The sequence below is a fragment of the Salvelinus fontinalis genome, chromosome 36 (genome assembly GCF_029448725.1).
Source record: "Salvelinus fontinalis isolate EN_2023a chromosome 36, ASM2944872v1, whole genome shotgun sequence".
Lineage (NCBI taxonomy): Eukaryota > Metazoa > Chordata > Actinopteri > Salmoniformes > Salmonidae > Salvelinus > Salvelinus fontinalis.
In genome coordinates, this window is record NC_074700.1 from 1,405,189 (window position 1) to 1,430,201 (window position 25,013).

Below are 25,013 nucleotides of genomic sequence, written 5' to 3' on the forward strand. Positions count from 1 at the left end.
TACTGCAAATTCAGAAATCATGTGACTAAACAGAACAAAAAACTATACTATGAAACAAAGATACATTATAAAAAGAATTATAGTAAAAAGCTTTTCATAAATTAAATCTGACCAAATTATAAAAGACAAGCATTGTAATTTTGAATTCTGTAAAGTGAGTGTGGAGGAGGTGAAAAAAGTATTGTTATCTACAATGACAAGCCACCTGGGTCTGACAACTTGGATGGAAAATTACTAAGGATGACAGCGAATGATATTACCACTCCAATTTGCCATCTTTTCAATATAAGCTTACAAAAACGTGTGTGCCCTCAGGCCAGGAGGGATTTCAACATGCATAGCACTTACACAAATAACGGATGATTGACTTAGAGAAACTTATAATAAAATAGTTGTGGGAGCTGTTTTGTTAGAATTCAGTGCGGCTTTTGACATTAATTAACGATCATAATATTCTCCTGGAAAAAATGGTTTTGTCACGGCCGCCGTCTAGGTGGAAATGACCGGACCAAGGTGCAGCATGGTGAGCGTACATTTTATTTTATTAGAATGTCGCCAACAAAACAAGAAACAAAGAAACGACCGTGAAGCTTACTAGGGCTATAGTGCCACTAACAAAGTCAACTACCCACAAACACCAAAGGAAAAAAGGCTGCCTAAGTATGATTCCCAATCAGAGACAACGATAGACAGCTGTCCCTGATTGAGAACCATACCCGGCCAAAACATAGAAATATAACACATAGAATGCCCACCCTAATCACACCCTGGCCTAACCAAAATAGAGACTAAAACCCTCTCTATGGCCAGGGCGTGACAGGTATGGCTTTACACCCCCTGCTATCTTGTGGATTGAACGTTTCCTGTCTAACAGAGCACAGAGGGTGTTCTTTAATGGTAGCATCTCCAACATAATCCAGGTAGAATCAGGCTTTCCCCAGGGCAGCTGTTTAGGCACCTTACTTTTTTCAAACTTTACTAATGTCCTGCCACTGGCTCTGTGCAAAGCCCGTATGTCTATGTATGCGGATGACTCAACACTATACACGTCAGCTACTTCAGCGAGTGAAATCACTGCAACACTTAAAGAGCTGCATTCAGTTTCAGAATAGGTGGCAAGAAATATGTTAGTCCTAAATATTTCAAAAACTAAAAACATTGTATTTTTGACAAATCATTCACTAAACCTCAACTAAGTCTTGTAATGAATAATGTAGAAATTGAGCAAGTTGTGGTCAAAACATATTGATGCAACAGTAGATGGGGAGAGGTCTGTCCATAATAAACCGCTACTCTGCCTTCTTAACAACAATATCAACAAGGCAGGTCCTACAGGCCCTAGTTTTTCATACCTGGACTACTGCCCAGTCGTGTGGTCAGGTGCCACAAAGAGGGACTTGAAAAAAATTACAACTGGCCCAGAAACGGGCAGCATGGCTGGCCCTTAAAGGTACACATAGAGCATTCAATGATGATCATATACATGTCAATCTCTCGTGGCTCAAAGTAGAGGAGCGATTGACTTCATCACTACTTGTTTTTGTAAGAAGTATTGACATGTTGAATGCACCGAACTGACTGTTTAAACAACTAGCACACAGCACAGACACCCATGCATACCCCACAAGACATGCCACCAGAGGTCTCTTCACAGTGCCCAAGTCCAGAACAGACAATGGGAGGCGCACAGTACTACATAGAGCTATGGGTACATGGAACTCTATTCCACATCAAGTAACTTATGCAAGCAATAAAATCAGATTTAAAAAACAGATAAAAATACACCTTATGGAATAGCGAGGACTGTGAAGAGTCACACACACATACAAACACACACAGCATACACACTGTACACACACGTATACCTGGATTGTGTGTTGTAGTAGAGTAATGGCCGGAGGGCACACATTTAACATATTGTGAAATCTGTTGTAAAATGTATTAGAATGTTTAAAAATGTTATTATATTATGTATTATTGCCTTAATTTTTGCTGGACCCCAGAAAGAGTAAATGCTGCCATCTTTATAGATGAAGAAATCCTAAATGTAATCAGCTGTTTATAATAATGTAACTGTAATACGGTTACATTTTTGTGGGGGTCGATTACACTAACAAATTGCTGTAAATTTACAATTTACAAATGGCAGGACTTGGGGTGTCACACTGACTTTGCAACCCTTGAGTGACGGGCAGGTTCTCCACTGCTAGGCAAGGAGAGACATCCACTAGCTTGGCGTTGTGGCACAGTGTGACCGGGTTCAGTGATGCGTTCAGGACTTTCTTTGGGACCCAGCGATCTCCCCACATGGGTGTTAGGTCTTTCCCTAACAGAATGTCCTTAAGGGCTGAGGATGCGGAGGTGGGCCTAACAATGACAGTGCTCCCAGGTGAAACACGAGCACAGTTTGGCAACTTCCCCCATACGAGGTACTCCTTCTGTGAAAGGAGAGTAACAGCTGGCCTAAGCTTTACCGTGCCCATCTTGCTTGTCAACTTGGGGCCTGCCCTGCCCGAGAAACCACTCAGGAGCTCGAGGAAATGCTCACACTCTGGTCAATGTATTTATGCACCAGTATCAGTTAAACGTTGAATGGAATGTTGGACTCAGGCTCGATGTCATGCACAAATCAGTGAAGAGGAAGGGTTGAGACTTAAAGCTGCTGGCGTTCTTCCTTGTTCTCAGCTAGACCCCAGCAATGTGGAACTCGTCAGTTGTGGTGGTCTGACTACAAAGCCCAAATGTAAATATGAACCTGGAAATCTAAGTTTATGAATCAAAGTGAAAGCTCAATCAAATGAGAGTGACAGAATAAGATTACTTCCCAAGCAAAGCCAATGTTTTGTCTCCTCAACTATAGAGGGTTGTAGCTCAACCAAAGAAATGAAACATATCCCCATATATATCGGATTCAAGTCTTTTCTGGGTATTTTACAGCTTTTTCTCTAGCATTATCGAATCCATTTTATTTTCTTAAATATTAACCTAACAAAAAGAAGGGATGTGATTACGAATTGACAAGGCTTTACATCAGTATAACAAATCAATAATTTAATTATTGGGAATTTATTGACGTCCCATAGTCACCAGCTCATGGTGCTGAAAGTAGGCATAATTCATTTCAACAGTCTTCATTTTCATTAGACTTACGAACAACAAGAGGGCTTGTGTTGGAGCCTATTTCTTCCTATTTAAGAAATGAGGTAGGTCTACCTGTTTGACAGACGAAATTAGGCTATGGGCTGCTATTTCCATAGATGTGTCTGTCAATTCAAGACAGTATGACCTTTTATTAAAGAAATTGGCAAACAAAAAGTGCATGCCTACCCATTGTAAATGTGCTATTCTACCCCCATTTTGCCATATATAAACCTCTGCATACTCGCACATGCGCGTTGGGCAATCTGTCGAAGCGCGAGGACGGGTAGGAGAGCAGTACTAATGGCGGAGAACGTACGGTCGCCTTTTGACTACCGGGAGCCACCGACCCTCGACAGTGACGGGGATGGGAGCAAGCCGCCACCGCCGCAGCCCCGGGGGTGAGCTAACTAGCTTATTGGGAAATACATTTTTGTTGTGTATCTGGTCACTTGCTAACGTTACTTTGTTCGAAAGTGAAGTAGAACGCAAGCCCTGCCTGAGCGTGTGTTTGTTTAGTTCCAGGCTTCCATCCGCGTGATGATTCCGCTGACAAAAATGAAACACAGCAAAAGTGCTTTTTCGCTTCGGGATCACGAACTAGTTTAGTATGTGCAAGCATCCACAATTACGGTCACTCACTTCTCTTAACGCCGATTAAGCCGTATGATTTTGCTCTTTCGCTTGGTAGCTAGCCAGCTGTAATGCGATGTCTGTTATTTCAATAGCCAGCCAGCCAGCTAGCCATTTTATCTTGTCCGGCCAGCTAACGCGTTACGTTAGTTATATCGGCAGAACAGTAGTCTTCGCTAACTGACTAGCTATCTAGATTTAATTGCATTTAGGATATGCCTTACTTGATTCTGATAACTAACGTTTGCTAACTAGCGAGATACATTATTCATAGATAATTCGTTAATTGTGAATATTTCATTTAAACCACACCTGCATACCAGATGTGTTGGTAGCTAGCTAGATCATCTTTATTCAAACTGATGTTGTTTGGGGGAAAGCCCCAGTTAAATTCAGGCATCATTTTCACTGTGTTGATGATCTGACTGACTTGTGGTCTACTGTATCAGAGAGAGCGAATGAGGGATACAAAGGTATCTCAGGTGTGTGTGGGGCGCATTTTATGTAGGTTTGCTATTAGGGTTTGTCAAATGTTTATTTTATAAAGCTATTATTTTGTGGCTTTATCAGATTATTTAGATTATTTATGGATTTGATTCAATTTGTTGATAGACAGATGTTAAAATTATACTGATACTATGTCACCCCAATTGTTAATGCCATATCTATTTCATTGCCGTTTTGAATTTAACTTTAGAAACAATATTAGAATAACATTGTTGTGATTAAATTATTCAATACAGTAGTAGAAAATGCCTTACTACGAGTGGCTGTAGACCTTTCTTGGGGTTGTTTGATAGCAAGAAATTGCCTATTCAGAATGTGGCAGATGTCAATGCAAGTTATTTTACATGGCTAAAAGTATGTGAACACCCCTTCAAATTAGTGGATTCGGAAATTTCAGCTTCACCTGTTGCTGACAGGTGTATTAAATCGAGCACACAGCCATGCAATCTCCATAGACAAACATCGTCAGAATGGCCGGTACTGAGGAGCTCAGTGAAATTCAATGTGGCACCGTCATAGGATTCCACCTTTCCAACAAGACAGTTAATACAATTTCTGTCCTGCTAGAGCTGCCCCGGTCAACTGTAAGTGCTGTTATTGTGAAGTAGAAGTAGAATGTCTAGGAGCAACAACGGCTCAGCCTCACGGCTGAGTGGTAGGCCGCACAAGCTCAGAGTACAGAACCGCTTAAGCATGTAGCGCATAAAAATCATCTGTCCTCGGTTGCAACACTTACTAACGAGTTCCAAACTGCTTCTGGAAGAAACATCAGCACAATAACTTTTCGTTAGGAGTTTCATGAAATGGTTTTCCATGGCCGAGAAGCCTAAGATCACCATGCTCAATGCCATGTGTCGGCTGGAGTGGTGTAAAGCTCGAAGCCACTGGACTCTGGAACAGTGGAAACGCGTTCTCTGGAGTGATGAATCCCGCTTTACCATCTGGCAGTCCGACGGAAGAATCTGGGTTTGTTCGGATGCCAGGAGAACGCTACCTCGATCTAGAAATGTAATTATTGTCATGCACAACATAAATCTGTCTGCTCTATGCAGTACATTTTTAAGATTAAATGTTCTTAATCTGAAGGGAACCCTAGCCCAAGATGTACTCTTAAGGAGCCTGCCGTTACTCCTTAAGGTCCAAGGACCTTATACGATATCTTCAGAGGTAGACTTTCTCTGGCAGCCAAATACTCAAGCTAAACGTGAATGGATTATAAATTGCGATACAGTTTCTAGAAACATAAAGCCCCTTTTTATATCACATCAAAAGTAATTTCACAAATGCAAAATAAACACTTACCCTTATACACTGTTTTATACGGCTTTATCACAGTTGTGTTCAACAGTATGTTTCTGGGGACCTTCTTCCGTTACACACAGGTGTTCGGTGCATGCTACATAGCTAATAAGCACGGGTAGTCCCTCTGTCTTCCATCTGTCTGCCGTCAACACTCGCTGTAATGCCGATATGGCCACGTGGGAACGATAACCCTATAAAGGTGTGTATCAATGCAACCTTTTTATTTATGCATTATTTCTCGCTGATATGAAAGATAAGGTCCTTATGCTCCCAAAACCTGTACCGCAAGCGATGCATGTTAATATTCAGACGGAGGGTTTGGGCACTTAACAAAACTCCCACGTACAGAAGACTCCTTTGTCCTATGACTCTTATGTGTAATGGAAGTGAGAGTCATGGACAAGGGCTAAAGGAACCCCGCGTGTGTTTTGTAGGCGGGTGTGTGGGAGAAAAAGGAAGGGTACACCTGTGAAGGTGTGTGACCGGGCCTACGTGACCGAGGATGAAGAAGAGGAAAGTCTGTCTGAACACAGCTACAGTCCGGGTAAACACACGCACAGACAGACACCCTATTATCACGTGCCGTCAGAAAGTATTCACACCCCTGGACTTTTTCTAAATGTTGTATTACAGTATGACTTTGTTACTGGCCTACACACAGTACCCCATAATGTCAAACTGGAATTATGTTTTTGAAGTTTTTACAAACTCATAAAAAAATGTAAAGCTGGAATATCTTGAGTCAATAAGTGTTCAACCCCTATGTTATGACAAGCCTAAATAAGTCCAGGAGTAGAAATTTGCTTAACAAGTCACAAGTTGCAACAATAGTGTTTAACATGATTTTTGAATGACTACCTCATCTCTGTAGCCCACACATAATTATCTGTAAGGTACCTTAGTGTTGCAGTGAATTTCAAACACAGATTCAACCAAAAAGACCTGGGAGGTTTTCCAAGGCTTTGCAAAGAAGGGCACCTATTGATAGATGGTTAAAAGAAAGCAGACATTAAATATCCCTTTGAGCATGGTGAAGTTATTAATTAGCATGGTGAAGTTATTAATTACACTTTGGATGGCATCAATACACCCAATCACTACAAAGATACAGGCGTCCTTCCTAATTCAGTTTCCGGAGAGGAAGGAAACCACTCAGGGATTTCACCATCAGGCCATTGGTGGCTTTAAAACAGTTAGAGTTTAATGGCTGTGATGGGAGAAAAACTGAGGATGCATCAACTTTGTAGTTACTCTGCAATACTAACCTAATTGACAGAGTGAATAGAAGGAAGCCTGTACAGAATAAACATATTCCTAAACATGCATCCTGTTTACAACAAGGCTCTACTGTAATACTGCAAAAAATGTGTCAAAGCAATTTAACTTTTTGTCCTGAATACAAAGTGTTTTGTTTGGGGCAAATCCAATACAACACATTACTGAGTACCACTCCCCATATTTTCAAGCATAGTGGTGGATGCATCACGTTATGGGTATGCTTGTAATCGTTAAGGACTTGGGAGTTTTTCAGGATTAAAACAAACGGAATGGAGCTCAGCACAGACAAAATCCTAGAGGAAAACCTGGTTCCTTTCAGCAAGACAATAACCTTAAACATAAGGCCAGATCTACACTGGAGTTTCTTACCAAAAAAGACAGTGAATGTTCCTGAGTGGCACAGTTACAGTTTTGACTTAAATCTACGTGGAAATCTATGGCAAGACCTGAACAATGGCTGTCTAGCAATTATCAACAACCAATTTGACAGAGCTTACAGAATTTTGAAAAGATCAATGGCCAAATGTTGCAAAATCCAGGTGTGGAACGCTCTTAGAGGGGGCTCCCGAGTGGCATAGCGGTGTAAAGCAGTGCATATTAGTGCAAGAGACGTCACTACAGTCCCTAGTTCGAATCCACTGTATCACATCCGGCCGTGTTTGGGAGTCCCATTGGGCGGTGCACAATTGGCCCAGCGTCGTCCGGGTTTGGCCAGGGTAGGCCGTCATTGTAAAGAACAAATTCTTATTAACTGACCTGCCTAGTTAAATAAAGGTTACATTTTAATAAATAAAAAATAATAATAATTGAGACTTACCCAGAAAGACTCATGGCTATAATCACTGCCAAAGGTGTTTTTACAAAGTACTGACTCTGCGTGTCAATTCTTAGGTAAATTACATATTTCTATATTTCATTTTCAATGAATGTGCAAAAATGTCTTAACATGTTTTCACTTTGTCATTATGGGGTGTTGTGTGTAGATGGGTGAGCAAAAATGTATGTGTAAGTACAGTGCCTTGCAAAAGTATTCATCCCCCGTGGCGTTTTTCCTATTTTGTTGCATTACAACCTGTAATTTAAATAGATTTTTATTTGGATTTCATGTAATGGACATGTTATAATATTACATATTATGGGCATGTAATGGAGATATTATAATATAATATTACATATTATGGACATTTGAGACTGGGACAGAGGTTCACCTACCAGCAGGACAATGACCCTAAGCATACTGCTAAAGCAACACTCGAGTTGTTTAAGGGAAAACATTTAAATGTCTTGGAATGGCTTAGGCAAAGTCAGACCTCAATCCAATTGAGAATCTGTGGTATGACTTAAAGATTGCTGTACACCAGCGGAACCCATCCAGCTTGAAGAAGCTGGAGCAGTTTTACCTTGAAGAATGGTCAACAATCCCAGTGGCTAGATGTACCAAGCTTATAGAGACATACCCCAAGAGACTTGCAACTGTAATTGCTGCAAAGGTGCCTCTGCAAAGTATTGACTTTGGGGGAGGTGAATAGTTATGCACACTGAAGTTTTATTTTTTTTTGTCTTATTTCTTGTTTGTTTCACAATAAAACATATTTAGCATCTTCTAAGTGGTAGGCATGTTGTGTAAATCAAATGACACAAACCCCCCCCAAAAATCAATTTTAATTCCAGGTTGTAAGGAAACAAAATAGGATAAATGACAGGGGGGTGAATACTTTCGCAAGGCACTGGATACATTGGGTTAAATGTGTGCTGTTGTTCTTACCTGTGTCTAACTCTCCTAGGTGGTGGGCAGTACCCAGAGGGAGCGGAGGACAGACTGCCTCCACCCGGAAGCCCTTACTACCTTGCTGACCCCTCCCAGCTCTGGTGAGAGAGACAATAGGATTACTCAATTACACTTTAAAAAATGTGTTCTTCTGAAACAGACAGCCAATGTCTGATAATGAGAGGTAGAGGATATCAAGCTTGATGAGAAATAAATTAAATGTTTCTGGTCTTATCTAGAACTTGCTCAATGAAATGTTGATGCAATCACATTGTTTTTGTAGTTGCATTTTTGGTTTTGATTTATTTGATAATTAAAAACGTCCCAGAAACAACCACATGTGGATAATGCATTTAAAATCATGAGTGTTACAGTTTGAAAACCTAATTTTGGTCCTTCTACACTGAACAAAAATATAAAGGCAACATGCAACAATTTCAAAGAGTTTACAGTTCATATAAGGAAATTAGTCAATTGAAATACCCTTATTAGGCCATAATCTATGGTTTCCACATGACTGGGAATACAGATATGCATCTGTTGGTCACAGATATCTAAAAAAAACAAAAAAAAAGTAGGAGCGTGGATCAGAAAACCGGTCAGTATCTGGTGTGACCACCATTTGCCTCATGCAGCGCGACACATCTCCTTCGGAAAGTGTTGATCAGGCTGTTGATTGTGGAGTTTTGTCCCACTCCTCTTCAATGACTGTGATTTTGGAGTGAGCTGTTCAGATAGCAGTAGACTACAGTACTGAGTACAGCACAGGAAACACACACGCTAGCCCACACACTGTACGTTTTAATATTGTTGTATGGTGGTATTGTACATTTTGTGCTGTGGATATGTATTGGTGTGGTGCCTTGGCAGCAGCTAATGGGGATCCAAAAAATAGCTTACATCTTTGAATTTTAATTCGGAGCAGATAATTAGGAGTTTTTGGAAATGTGGTCGCATAAACCTGAGGGAGATTTTACATTAAATTCCATGATCAAAGTTTGCATCTGCACAATCCTTCCACTAAATTTGTTTTAGAAAAATGTTCAATGGAAATTGTCACAATTAGTCCTTTTGCATAGCATTGTATGGTTTGTTCAACTTTTGAAATCAATATTTTTTGTTTGGCATACATTTTTTAAGTAAAAAAAACTGAGTCAAAGCGCAAATCCGTTACCGTAGAATAGCCCACACCTTTACCAAGACCTTGATCAGTGAAATCCGGTGTGTCAGCGCTGGAATAGAGCAAAAGGCAGCACACCGTGTATCTCTCCGGGACCGGGCATGGTGACGACCAATCCAATGGTGAGTGGATGGTATGTAACGTTACTGTGTTTCTCCGTACAGCGTGTCGGAGCTGGGTGAGGAGGGGGCGAGTGGGGTCCGGGGGCCAGTGCTCTTCCACCCCCCGCCCAACTGCAGAATCCGAGAGGTGCACTGTGGAAGCCAGGTGCGACTGGTCGTTATAGCGATCCACGACATCGCCAAAGGGGAGGAGATCACGGTGGACTACAGCCTGACGGACTGGGGAGAGAACGCCATGGTGATTGACTTGCTGATAACATCACCAGCTTGCCTCATCGCAAACCCATTTCGTCCATTCTTAAATATACTTGGGGAATGAGTTGTGAGAGGTCATGACGTCTGACTAACAGCAACCCTTATACACATCAAAATTGACGTTGTTCATCTGTAGGCATTACTAGTTGCATTCATGTTGTCTCCTTGTTCTAAGAAAAAACATTGCAATGCCCAGTGTAATTGTTGTGGCACTCCGATAATAATGCTCTGAATCCATATTGAAGCCTGTTGGTTGTGTTATGGATATTCTAGGGATTCCATAGCTCTGTGTCTTCGCGAGGGTTTGACTGCAGCTTTAACCCAGACAATAACATTAAGAAGGTAATCAAAACGGTCGTGACCCTACCTCAAGTTCATTTAATCTATTGGTTACAGAGGGTATTTACAAAGTCTCTTTTGTCTTGTTTTGGGGTTTGTCTCCGAAAAGGAGGAAGAGCCCGGCCCCCACCCTCTGTCTCTCTCTGACTACCTCACCCCCTCCTGGTCCCTCTCCCCTTCCTCCTCCCCGCTCACCCACTCTGAGCCCAGCGACTCGGACCGAGAAGAAGATGAGGAGGAAGACGACGACGATGATGATGACGATGAAGAAGAAGAGATGGAGGAGCTGAGGGGCCGTATGCTCCGTCGCCGAAAGAAGCGCAAGATAGCTGTCACGGTCACCACCAAGAAGAACAGCGCCGCTAACCCCAGGGCGGGACCCGGCCACCCCTGCTCGTTGTCGTCCTCCCAACTGGCCACCTCCCCGGCCCAGACCCAGTCTCAGCTCGCCACGACCCTGGCGCCCCCCACCACCAATATCAACAACAACATCAACATAAACATTGGTAGCTCCAGTGGGTCTACGGTCAGCCGACGGCAGCACTGTTCCTACTGCGGCCGCCACTACCGTTCGCTGGCGCGCCACCTGGATAAACACCATGCCAACCAGCCAAAGGTCAGGGCGGCCATGGATCTAGCCACACGCCACACACACTCCTCCTCTACCTCCTCCCATCCTCAGTCCTCCTCCACCGCCTCCTCTCATGGCCACACCTTCGCCTCCCCCCAGCCCTCCCCATCCTCCGCTACCGCCCCTCTCCCTCCCCCTCCTTTCTCCAGGGAGAGAGCGAGGGATGCGCCGGCCACTCGAAGTACCTCGGGGGCGGTCTCCTTTTCGCTCTCACTGTCTGCTCAGTCGGCCGTGGCCAAGAAAGGCTCCAACTTATCGGTGCAGACGCCAAACCAATGCGTCGCCCCTGCAGTGGCACCGGTTAAAAGTCTGCCCACACCAGCCAGGAGGGGCCGCAGGCCGAAGAGAGCAAAGGAGGAGCAGCAGAAAACAGAGGAGTGCTTCAGGAGCAAGGAGGAAGAGATACCTCCACGTTCTACCCCCGAGCCGGAGGAAGAAGAGCCGGGTGAGGAGCTGGAGCTGTGTGGAGCTGGGGAAGGGGAGAGTCCTGAGAATAAGAGTGCCGATATGGCTAGGTATGTGATGGATAATATGGTTCTGCTGCATTGGGGAGAAAGTCGGGCCTAACTGAAATGTGAAATAAGTTCTGAATCAAAACTGCTTGAGAAATGACAGCATATTCTGCAATTCTATCATTATTGTGATAAAGATAAAGTAAAAATATTACTTTTTGACATGTTATTGTTTTTACTTTCTCTCTCTCCCTCTCTCTGCCTCTCTCCTTTTTCTAGCTCTCACAGACATCACATGCCCCCTCTCCTATCCTCCCTCTCCTGCCTGGTGCTCTTCCTCCGCCGGCAGCAGCACTCTTCCTTCTTGTCCCTATCTCGCTCCTCCAGTTCGGCCGAGGCCTGGCGCCTACTTTGCCACTCCAGCCTGGCGCTACTTATCCTCTACAACCGGCACCGTGAGTGCGAAGTGGCCAAGCTCACCACCCAGGACTACCACAACCGCACCACCACACCGAACCCGACCCAGGCTAACTTGGTCAATGACCCCCCCACTGGCCTAGAGGCCATCCTCTCCCCCTTCGAGCGCCAGGTACTTTGCCACCTCCCCCGGGCAGGTGTGCTGGGTAAGCGGGGGCGTATCCAGCCCCTCATCCTGCCCCCGCACTGCGAGCCCTGCATGGAGCTGCTCCTTCAGACCTCTGCCAATGTGGGCGTGGACCCCCACAGCCCCTACGTCTTCTCCCGGCCCTTCCACTCGCCCGCCACCCCGCTCCGGGGCACCGACCTGCTGCGCAACCTGGCACGTGCCAGCGGCGCCAAGAACCCCGGAGTGCTGACCCAAACGCGAGTGCGCCGGCAGGTGGCCATCCTTACCCAGTTACTGCTCCTGGAGGAAGGTGAGGGGCAAGGCCTGCCGGGCGGGGCGGCTGGCAAGCGCCTGGAAGACTTCCTGCAGCGGGAGTACCACGTAACCCAGAGCTGCACCACGATAGGCCGAGACCCTGCATTGATGGGACATGTGGGCAGGGTGGTGCTTTATGGGGAGCGGCAGGGCGTGCTGTTCAGAGGGATGAGCCTGCAGCACATTTGTCTGGAGCTGGATGGTAAGGAGACACTGCCGGGAACTCGGCTCTGGTATGACGAAACTAGCACTCACTACTAATTCATGACAGAACGCCATCCCTAAAAAAAATGTGTTTTTGTTCATGAAGGGTTTGCACCTGTTACCTTCAGAAGGGAATACAAGAGAAAAGTTGCAATTAATCTCCCCAATTTTCTCTCATTGTGATGTTGGAGGAGAGGAGTAAACAAGGAGGTTCTGAGATGGATCAGCAGTAGAGTAATTGATAGCTTTGTTTAATATGAGTATGCTTGTCATGCTCACTAGGGGTATGTTTACTTGTTGTAAGTTGTTAATAAAGCAGTAATACGGGAGGCTTTACACTGAGGGAGGTGACACAAGGGCAATTCTTCTCTCGCTATGACACAGCCGTGAGCAAACTAATCATATAATTTTAAATAGATGGGAGCTCTTAATACTGCACCTTGCGATTTTGTTGCCTGCAGTAAAACAATCTGTCTTTATCAGACATTGTTAACGGACTATGTGATATGTTACTGTTTGCTCATTACAAGTGTGTAAATTCCAGAGGAAAACGTTGCCCTGAGTCTCCAAGTCCTTTACATTGTAAACTCAGCAAAAAAATAAATGTCCCTTTTTCAGGACCCTGTCTTTCAAAGATAATTCGTAAAAATCCAAATAACTTCACAGATCTTCATTGTAAAGGGTTTAAACACTGTTTCCCATGCTTGTTCAATGACCCATAAACAATTAATGAACATGCACCTGTGGAACGGTTGTTAAGGCACTAACAGCTTACAGATGGTAGGCAATTAAGGTCACAGTTATGAAAACGTAGGACACTAAAGAGGCCTTTCTACTGACTCTGAAAAACACCCAAAGAAAAATGCCCAGGGTCCCTGCTCATCTGCGTGAACGTGCCTTAGGAATGCTGCAAGGACGCATGAGGACTGCAGATGTGGCCAGGGCAATAAATTGCAATGTCCGTACTGTGAGACGCCTAAGACGGCGCTACAGGGAGACAGGACGGACAGCTGATCGTCCTCGCAGTGTAATAACACCTGCACAGATCGGTACATCCGAACATCACACCTGTGGGACAGGTACAGGATGGCAACAACAACTGCCCGAGTTACACCAGGAACGCACAATCCCTCCATCAGTGCTCAGACTGTCCGCAATAGGCTGAGAGAGGCTGGACCCACCATCGCTGGACCAGACAGGACTGGCAAAAAGTGCTCCTTACTGACGAGTCGCGGTTTGTCTCATCAGGGTTGATGGTCGGATTCGCGTTTATCGTCGAAGCAATGAGCGTTACACCGAGGGCTGTACTCTGGAGCGGGATTGATTTGGAGGTGGAGGGTCCGTCATGGTCTGGGGCGGTGTGTCACAGCATCATCGAACTGAGCTTGTTGTCATTGCAGGCAATCTCAACGCTGTGTGTTACAGGGAAGACTTCCTCCTCCCTCATGTGGTACCCTTCCTGCAGGCTCATCCTGATATTACCCTCTTGCATGACAATACCACCAGCCACACTGCTCGTTCTTTGCGTGATTTCCTGCAAGACAGGAATGTCAGTGTTCTGCTATGGCCAGCGAAGAGCCCGGATCTCAATCCCATTGAGCACGTCTGGGACCTGTTGGATCGGAGGGTGAGGGCTAGGGCCGTTCTCCCCAGAAATGTCCAGGAACTTGCAGGTGTCTTTGTGGAAGAGTGGGGTGACATCTCACAGCAATACCTGGAAAATCTGGTGCAGTCCATGAGGAAGAGATGCACTGCAGTACTTATTGCAGCTAGTGGCCACACCAGATTCTGACTGTTACTTTTGATTTTGACCCTCCCTTATTTCAGGAACACATTATTCAATTTATGTTAGTCACATGTCTGTGGAACTTGTTCAGTTTGTCTCAGTTGTTGACTCTTGCTATGAAAATGAACGCAGTTGACAGTGAGGACATTTCTTTTTTTGCTGAGTTTGAAAGGCAGGTGTTGGTGAATGAACAAAGCATGTTGTATGTTATATTCCTGTTGACATATGTGCCCTCTCCCTTTTCTATCCCTATCCAACAGTGATGGTGGGTAACTCTGCAGACTCCTTCTCAGGTGACTCCGACGGGGAGGCAGAGAAGGTGGCGGTGGTGAAGAAGCGACCAGGTCGACCCCCCCGCAAGAAAAAAGGACCCCCTCCCTCTGTCAACCCTCCGCTCCCTGGTGCCCACAAAAGGAGAAGCATCCAGCCCAAGTCCGGTATGTACCGTTGTATTTTTCGGCCTCCCAATGCTTTATGTATTAATGCATATTTTGGTGAATTGTTTTGAACAATACCCTATTTTTGTGAGCCAGTGTGTGCTAGCGTCAGACAAATTTGATCAACAAGGGACTCGACAAGCGACTCGATTACTTCCTAACACCTATCGATCTTTTCAAATCTAGAAATCTTAGTCACATTTTAGTCATTTCATCCTTTGTTAGTTTTTGTTTTCAGTCGACTAAAACTCTGGACAATTTGTCTTGTTTTAGTCACAGCCATTTTAGTCACATGATGTGTGACATGATGATGAATGTTTAGGCAACCTTTAACTTCCATCATGTGCCGTGTCCAGCTAGGCCTACTATTCCCTCTTATACCTTAGCTGGCAACATTGATATTGTGGCAGATGGTAACCAATGCCAGACATAATAAAGCATATAGGCTATAAAGCCTTGGCTACAGGTTAAACAATTTACAGCTCTGATTTTCTCCTCATCATAACCATCAAGGGGGAAATAACAGTGGTTTCCTTGAAAAGGTGAGAATTTGAGCTTTCCGAGTATTACTTTACTCCTAATATTCAACAAATGGCATATGTTTTTCCAATCGGAAAAAGTTAACTGCAATTCTCATTTGAGGACCGTGGTGCGAGAGCGGCAACGCAGATTAATGAATAACAGCGCACATTGTGATCAAAGCAAAAATAGCCGACATGAACGTGAGAGAGTAAACATAATTGAGGTTAGTTACAAGTGAAGTGTCCTGGCTTCGCATCAGTTCAAAAGATTGACGAGTGACTGAAGTGACCGCCTGGGAGCTGTGTGGGAGAACCGGGCAGATCAGCTCAATCAGACCACGCAACTGAAAGATGTAAATTCTGCCAATGAGAGGTTTGAATAAAATATTTTGCATGCGTGCTTATGGTTGGACAAAAAAATTGAAAAGGAGCTTCATGTCAAATAAAATGGCACATGGAATTCTCATCTGGTCACATTTTCGTACACTAAAATGAAAAGTAATTTGTAATAGTTATCGTTTTTCCCCCCCAGGGCGTCTCGTTATCGTCAATAGATCGTTGAGTATTTTTCATCATAAAAGCTATGCATGAACCTCTTTAGTCAGAAGTCACACATTTGACAGATATTTAGGACACCTCATGAGCTTCCCTAACCAGTCAAGTATGTACCAGCAGCTATCTTGATAATAGAAAAATGCAGGGAATCAGTGGTTGCTGCGCCACAAGCAATTTCTATGGAGTTGTTACATTTTTTGGGGGATAATTTATGGATTGATCATATAATTATCTACATGCAACAGTGTCTCTTGTGCCTTTCACAATAATTTCACAAGGCTTATTTCACATGATATGCCTAAATACTTATAACAAATGAGCTAACAAATAAAGATGTTTTTCTATCGGGTTATTGTATTACTACCTACATTGTATTATTGGAGCGCAATATCACATTGTTAAAAAATGCAGAGGTCGGGCATGTCTAAGTTGGGCAATTGAAGGCATCTAGAACTTTTGTTAACTTTGATTGTGTTCGATGAAAATGAGAGACCTTTCAAACATTGTATGCAGCGCTGTTTGCAACATTATCGTCAAGTGACTGTGCCAAAGCGATTTAGTTGTTAAATGTGAGTGACTCTTCCTAGAGCTGGCCTCACCAGCCAAACTGAGCACTCGGGGGAGAAGGGCCTTGGCCAGGGAGGTGACCAAGAACCTGGTGGTCACTCTGACAGAGCTCCAGAGTTCCTCTGTGGAGATGGGAGAACCTTCCAGAATGACAACCATCTCTGCAGCACTCCACCAATCAGGCCTTTATGGTAGAGTGGCCAGTCGGAAACCAGTTTGCCTTGTAGTTTGCCTAAAGGCACCTAAAGACTCTCAGACCATGAGAAATAAGATTCTCTGGTCTGATGAAACCAAGATTGAACTCTTAGGCCTGAATGCCAAGCGTCACGTCTGGAGGAAACCTGGCACTATCCCTACAATGAAGAATGGTGGTATCATGGCAGCATCATGCTGTGGGAATGTTTTTCAGTGGCAGGGACTGGGAGACTTGTCAGGATCGAGGCAAAGATGAATGGAGGAAAGTACAGAGCGATCAGGACCTCCGAACTGGGGCGCAGCTTCACCTTCCAACAGGACAACGACCCCTGGCTTCGGGACAAGTCTCTGAATGGCCTTGAGTGGCCCAGCCAGAGCCTAGACTTGTACCTGATCTAACATCTCGGGAGAGACCTGAAAATACTGTGCAGCAATGCTCACCATCCAATATGACAGAGCTTAAGAGGATCTGCAGAGAAGGATGGGAGAAACTCCCCAAATACAGATGTGCCAAGCTGTAGCGTCATACTCAAGAAGACTCGATGCTGTAATCTCTGTCAAAGGTGCTTCAACAAAGTACTGAGTAAAGGGTCTGAATACTTATGTAATATTTCCTTTTTTTAAATAACAAATATATTAACACTTTTTTGGGGGGCTTTGTCATTATGGTGTATTGTGTGTAGATTGAGGGGACAAAAATTAACAATTACATTTTAGAATAAGTCTAACGTTACAAAATGTGAAAAAAGTGAAGGGGTCTGAATACTTTCCCAGAGACAGAATGTGTGTGTATATTATATATCAGCAAAAAAAGTAACCTCTCATTTTTAACTGTTTATTTTCAGCAAACTTAACATGTGTAAATATTTGTATGAAGATAAGATTTAACAACTGAGACATAAACTGAACAAGATCCACAGACACCTGACTAACAGAAATGGAATAATGTGTCCATGAGCAAAGGGGGGGTCAAAATCAAAAATAACAGTCAGTATCTGGTGTGGCCACTAACTGCATTAAGTACTGCAGTGCATCTCTTCCTCATGGACTGCATCATATTTGCCAGTTCTTGCTGTGAGATGTTACCCCACTCTTCCACCAAGCTCACTGACATTTCTGGGGGGAATGGCCCTAGCCCTCATCCTCCGATCCAAAAGGTCCCAGACGTGCTCAATGGGATTGAGATCCGGGCTCTTTTCTGGCAACACTGACAATCCTGTCTTGCGGGAAATCACGCAAAGTACTGGAGGGTCAAGATGAGCCTGCAGGAAGGGTACCACATGAGGGAGGAGGATGTCTTCCCTGTAACACACAGCGTTGAGATTGCCTGCAATGACAACAAGCTCAGTCTGATGATACCATGACGGACCCTCCACTTCCAAATCGATCCCTCTCCAGAGTACAGGCCTTGGTGTAACGCTCATTCCTTCGACGATAAACTCGAATCCGACCATCACCCCTGGTGAGACAAAACCACGACTCGTCAGTGAAGAGCACTTTTTGCCAGTCCTGTCTGGTCCAGCGTTTGGTGGGTTTGTGCCCATAGGCGACGTTGTTGCCGGTGATGTTTGGTGAGGACCTGCCTTACAACAGGCCCACAAGCCCTCAGTCCAGCCTCTCTCAGCCTATTGCGGACAGTTGTTGTTGCCTTCCTGTACCTGTCCCGCAGGTGGAATGTTCGGATGTACCGATCCTGTGCAGGTGTTGTTACACGAGGTCTGCCACTGCGAGGACAATCAGCTGTCCGTCCTGTCTCCCTGTAGCTCTGTCTTAGGCGTCTCACAGTACGAACATTGCAATTTATTGCCCTGGCCACATCTGCAGTCCTCATGCCTCCTTGTAGCATGCCTAAGGTGTTTTTCAGAGTCAGTAGAAAGGCCTCTTTAGTGTCCTACGTTTCCATAATTGTGACAATAATTGCCTACCGTCTGTAAGCTGTTAGTGTCTTAACGACCGTTTTACAAGGTTTAATGTCAGGAATTGTGAACTGAGTTTAAAAGTATTTGGCAAAGGTGTATGTAAACTTCAGACTTCAACTGTATATATAATTTATTATTAGAATAGATGTTATAATTTTTTTAGTGTGTATTGTTAGATATTCCTGCACTGTTGGAGATAGGAACACACGCATATCGCTACACCTGCAATAACATCTGCTAAATGTGTATGCGACCAATAAGATTTGATATTTTTACTGCACACAGAGTGAGTCCATTCAACTTATTATGTGACTTGTTAGACACATTTTTACTCCTGAACTTATTTAGGCTTGCCATAACAAAGCGGTTGAGTACTTATTAACGCAAGTCATTTCAGCTTTTCATTTGTAATGAATTTGTAAACTTAAAAAAAGAAAACATTACAATGATTACCTCTGCTTTGACATTATGTGGTGTTGTGTTTAGGCCAGTGACAAAAAATCTAGCCGTAATACAACAAAATGTGGAAAAAGTAAAGCGGTGTGTACACTTGCTGAAGGCACTGTATCGATTAGGGCTTCGGTGCGCTGTGGGGATGGATTTGGAATTGGGTAATTGATACACACATCTGTCCTGTGTTCCCAGGGAAGCGTGGGGTGCTGAAACGTCCCTGGTCGGAGGCGGAGCGAGTCGCCGTGGAGACGCACCTGAAGAGGAACATCGTGGAGCTGCGCGTGCCAGCCAAGGCCGACTGCGAGCGCTGCTTGCACCTCTGCCCTCTTCTGGTCAGCAACCAGCGCGACTGGAGGGCCATCAAGTTTTACTGCCACAACCGCATCCAGCTACTGAAGAAACAAGGTCGGAAGGAGAGTGCAGGACGAGGCACACTCTGTTAGATAGGGATGGGGAGAGAGAGAGAAAGGAAGTGAGAGATGGGTGAGGTCGAGAACCGACTGCTACGATTTGGAGTGACCTGTTTCTGGTCCTGGCGAAGTAAGTGCAGTCTACTGAATTAACCTGACCTCTGACTTCATTTTAAAGACTCGTACCTGGGACAACAAGTTCAATATTAGTCCATATCTGTAATGCGGTGTTGACTTAATCAAGAGTCAAAACGATAACTAATTGAGATTAGTTGAAATGTCTCCTGTAACCCGGGGCCATATCCACAAAGCGTCTCAGAAAAGGCCCAAGGAATCCTGTTAAAACCTGTTGTAAAAGAACTCCTAGCTCAGAGTAGGTTTTAGGATGTTAAGTCACTGCTCCGACAAACTCAATGTCTTATCTTGTTATCACAACAGTTTGAGGTACTCCAAAGGAACGATAGTGATGGCGCTTTTTGACATTGTTGCAAATGATTAATCGTTATGAGACATTGCCAGCTGTGAACTCTATAGCACGCTTCAGACGTGACTGTATGTTGCAATAGTGTAGTGTTTGACATAATTTTTGCCCGACACGGTCAGCCTTCTCTTAATTCTTGCCTAATATGTTGGCATGCGAAATATATATATTTTTTTACCAATTCTGGTGGTTGTTCAAATCTAATTAGCATAATAGAAAAATACCCATCAAATTCTGTCTTTTTATTTTTTTCCCAGTAAGGAGCAGTTTTTGGCATCGGCTGTGTCTCAATCCACCGCATCCTACAATGTCGCCCTTCCACATTTGCAGTGAAAGGTGGCAGAGCTAAAGCGGGGTTTGTCAGGCCATGAGACATCCCGAAAGTTGGTCTTCTCACAAACGTCTGTAGCGTATTATGACCCCCCCCCCCCCCCCCATGTCGATTTTAGGTGCGACTCATCACTAAAGAGGCTTCATGCAAAGCTTTTATTTTTACCCATACGGTCGTTCCATATGAATTCACTTTCTGCACCCCTTTAGATTTGAACGAAACCTTCCAAACATGTTTGTCCATGGTAGAAGTTGTCTGAAAGTGACGTTTTGGACCTGAATGCCAAAACATTCAGGAGATAGAGTTGCGCAAAGTTGACCCATTTTGCATTTCCCACCCGACCGTAAGACATCCATGTCTTTATGACTGAAAAATATAACTGTTGAGTTTGATGTCATTTGAAAGCTTTCAAACAGGGTTGTCAAACTCGTTGATAATTTTTTACAATATACATATATATATATATATATATGTACACACACAGTACCAGTCAAAAGTTTGGACACCTACTCATTCAAGGGTTTTTATTTATTTTGACTATTTTCTACATTGTAGAATAATAGTGAAGACATCAAAACTATGAAATAACACACTTGGAATCATGTAGTAACCAAGAAGTGTTAATCAAATCAAAATATATTTGATATTCTTTAAAGTAGTCACCCTTTGCCTTGATGACAGCTTTGCACACTCTTGGTATTCTCTCAATGAGTAGGTGTGTCCCAACATTTGACTGGTTCTGTTTATATACAGTGCATTCGGGAGAGTATTCAGACCCCTCGACTTTTTACACATTTTGTTAAGTTTACAGCCTTATTCTAACAGTGATTAAATCTTTTTTTCCCCTTCATCAATCTACACACAATACCCCATAATGACAAAGCAAAACAGTTTTGTAACATTTTTGCACGTTTATAAAAAAAAAAAAACGTAATACTTATGACATTTACTTACGTTTTCAGACCCTTTACGCAGTACTTTGTTGATGCACCTTTGGCAGCGATTACAGCGTTGTCTTCTTGGGTATGACTCTACAAGCCTGTCATGTTGAATGGGGATTGTCGGGGCCACTCAAGGACATTCAGAGACTTTTCTTTTCTTTTTTGGACATTCAGAGACTTGTCCCGAAGCCACTACTGCGTTGTCTTGGCTGTGTGCTTAGGGTCGTTGTCCTGTTGGAAGGTGGTCTTGAGCATTGATGAAAACCTGCTCCAGAGCGATCTCTCTGTACTTTGCTCTGCTCATCTTTCCCTCTATCCTGACTAGTCTCCAAGTCCCTGGCGCTGAAAAACATCCCATCAGCATGATGCTGCCACCATGCTTCACCGTAGGGATGGTGCCAGGTTTCCTCTAGACATGACGCTTGGCATTCAGGCCAAAGAGTTCGATCTTGGTTTCATCAGAACAGAATCTTGTTTCTCATGCTCTGAGAGTCTTTAGGTGCCTTTTGGCAAACTCTAAGCATGCTGTCATGTGCATTTTTACTGACGAGTGGCTTCCTTCTGGCCGTCATTATGGGGTATTGTGTACACATTGAGGAATTTATTTTATTTAAAAAAAAAATTATTAGGGCTGTAAAGTAACAAAATGTGGAAAAAGTCAAGGGTTCTGAAGACTTTTCAAAGGCACTATATATTTTTTTTTTCCGTTTTTTTTGCGTTAAAGGAGAAGCTTACCCAAAATTGAGAAACTTTCCCGTTTGTTTTTTTGGAATACAGAAAAACATTTCCAGGACACCAGAGTGTATGGGCAGCAAAATCCCTGTGGTCTGTTAGGTTCTAAATGAACCAAGTAAAACTCGCGGATGCTTAGTAAAGCTCAAACCAAGTTTATTCACCCACGTGGTCAAACAGCTGCATAAGACAACCTATTCACACAAGTACTGTTATTTAACTCTTTCTCCTATGCCGAGTCTCCTCCTACACATCTGAACAGCCAATTACGTCTCTGTTGCTAGACAGCACCTTAGTGAAATCTGTTCTTCCTCACTTCATCTGACCTTACCTCGGCCCCAAACTCCTCACTCCTCCCATAGGATCCCTGATGTCCAACAATAAAACATTCTGACAGAATGTAAACGTTCTACATTCCCCTCTCTCCCTCTGTGATATGAATAAGAATATTTCGTATTTTCAAGTTTAGAAGTCAGAACCCATCAGGTCGCAAAAGCAAACGAACTGTTCCTCATTACATTACTCCATTACTGTACGAATTGTAGACACGTATTCTCATTCTCTGCAGCACAAACATTTCTCATTCACGGCATTGGAGCGCAATTGCCGCAACTGCACCGCCAGTCTGTGTTGATTCTCTGGGTGGGTTGGGGCTGTGGTCCGGCTACTGCTACGGCCTCAGTGGTTAGAGCGGCGGTGACCATCTGAAGGTCAATTTGCCTTAATTCTTTGTCCGAATACTCGGGCTCAAATAAATACTGTTAGACGACACCATCGACCCACCCCCTCTCCTCCACTTGTTTTCTTCATCACTGGCGATTATTTTGTCGTCATACATATTTGTAGATTGCTGTTTACTTTGTATAACTAATACAGTGGGGAGAACAAGTATTTGATACACTGGCGATTTTGCAGGTTTTCCTACTTACAAAGCATGTAGAGGTCTGTAATTTTTTATCATAGGTACACTTCAACTGTGAGAGACGGAATCTAAAACAAAACCTGAACCCAATAGAAAATCTTTGGAGGGAGCTGAAAGTCCGTATTGCCCAGCGACAGCCCCGAAACCTGAAGGATCTGGAGAAGGTCTGTATGGAGGAGTGGGCCAAAATCCCTGCTGCAGTGTGTGCAAACCTGGTCAAGAACTACAGGAAACGTATGATCTCTGTAATTGCAAACAAAGGTTTATGTACCAAATATTAAGTTCTGCTTTTCTGATGTATCAAATACTTATGTCATGCAATAAAATGCAAATGAATTACTTAATCATACAATGTGATTTTCTGGATTTCTGTTTTAGATTCAGTCTCTCACAGTTGAAGTGTACCTATGATAAAAATGACAGACCTCTACATGCTTTGTAAGTAGGAAAACCTGCAAAATCGGCAGTGTTTCAAATACTTGTTCTCCCCACTGTATGTTACGTTGTCTTCACTTGTCCGCCGAATGAGCTGGGGAGAGGGCCATCTCCACTGAACTAGTTTAAATGTATAGAATCACTTGGGTAAACTTCTCCTTTTAATGTCAATTATCCAAAAATATGTAAACTCATTTTTTTTCATTTTCACATGTAGCTTAGACCCTTCTATGTTACATAGTCTGAGTGTTTGTGTTTGTGTTGTGCACTAAATCAGTTAAGACACATCATTCTCATGAATACAGGGTGGGTATAATTTCAATCATAACCATGACTCATAGAATGGACCTATCCCTTCAGTTCACTGCCATTTAGCTGGTACACAATTGAATTTGAAATGGCATTTATCAAGTTACTACCTGAAAGATGTATACAGCCTTCCATACATGCTTGCCCATGGTATTAGTGGTCAGAAAGTGTTAAACTAATAATTTTGGAAAAATACCTTAATACAAAGGTATAAAAAAATAAAAAACATAATTTCTCAAAAAATATGTTAAAACAAATAATTAGTTTGACAACCCTTTTTATAAGCTTTCAAGCTCAACCATTTATCTTTTTCAGTGATGACATAGATGTTTTCATGGTCGGGTATGCAAAATGGGTCAACTTTGAGCACCTCTTATCTCCAGAATGTTTTGTCATTCAGGTCCGAAAAATCACTTTCTGACCACTTCTACAATGGGCAAGCTTGTATTCGAGGGTTTCATTCCAATCGAAAGGGATGCAGTCAGAAAGTGATTGAGATTATATGGAACGACCCCATAAGAGTAGGAGTAAAATGTCTCTATTTTCGGTACTTAAGACCAATATTCTACTCTGACGCTTTATGGATACGGGCCCTGGATTGGGAATCATTGGTTCTAGAAGTGCGGAAGAGTATCCGAGTTTTAAAGACTCAATTTCAATGTGCGCGAGTTCAGGATCGGAGAATGTTTGGAAGTCTAGCATCCACCTCCATTGAAAGCTGAAGACGAAACGTGAATGTTATTTTGTCTTTACAAAGATGGGAGAAGAAACGTTATGGTTTTAACCCATAAGATCCACCCTAGAATTAGCCTACATGTCATATGGACTGGGACACCTATGAACTGTAAAGTTTTTGTGTTTGATATCGATAACTGACTGGCTTGTACCCCAACCATTGCTTTCATGGTCAACTGTATTGATCAAAGTATTGGACTGTGATGCACCAGTGAACTTGTTCACATGTACCTTTGTACCCCGGTCTTAGTCAAACTAGTATGAAACATGGCACTCATTGTTCAAATTGTTTATCATGTTTTTTTTGTTTTTTTTATTCAACTATCATATGGTCTTATTCGTAACAAATGTAAATGTGTACTAATCAACAATGAAATTGGACATAGTAGGGGTTATTAAGGTCTTATTGTGCTTTGGTGTACATAATGTAAATACTACTTATTAAAGTGTATCACATTTTGAAGTGTTTTCTTAACCACAATTGCAAAGTGAGATTTTGCACTAGGGTAACACATGCAACATAAAACGTACAGTGCATTCGTAAAGGATTCAGACCCCTTGACTTTTTAGTTAC

The 25,013-nt window shown here is 43.2% G+C and overlaps 1 protein-coding gene across 3 annotated transcripts; it reads left to right on the top strand.

Annotated features, from left to right (window-relative positions):
- Positions 1-3,403: 3,403 nt before the first annotated feature.
- LOC129835034 (uncharacterized) lies at positions 3,404-24,902 on the top strand. 3 transcript variants are annotated; one of them, XM_055900369.1, is made up of 9 exons: positions 3,404-3,539; positions 6,015-6,124; positions 8,643-8,727; positions 9,971-10,166; positions 10,457-10,525; positions 10,632-11,668; positions 11,885-12,708; positions 14,757-14,933; positions 19,336-24,902. In XM_055900369.1, exons 1-9 carry the CDS (start codon positions 3,442-3,444, stop codon positions 19,584-19,586), a joined length of 2,847 nt encoding a protein of 948 aa, XP_055756344.1. In that variant the 5' UTR covers positions 3,404-3,441; the 3' UTR covers positions 19,587-24,902. The 3 variants fall into 3 exon arrangements, with proteins under 3 accessions (XP_055756344.1, XP_055756345.1, XP_055756346.1); XM_055900370.1 differs by lacking the exon at positions 10,457-10,525; XM_055900371.1 differs by lacking the exon at positions 6,015-6,124 and having other exon boundaries at positions 3,419-3,539.
- The last annotated feature ends 111 nt before the right edge of the window (positions 24,903-25,013 follow it).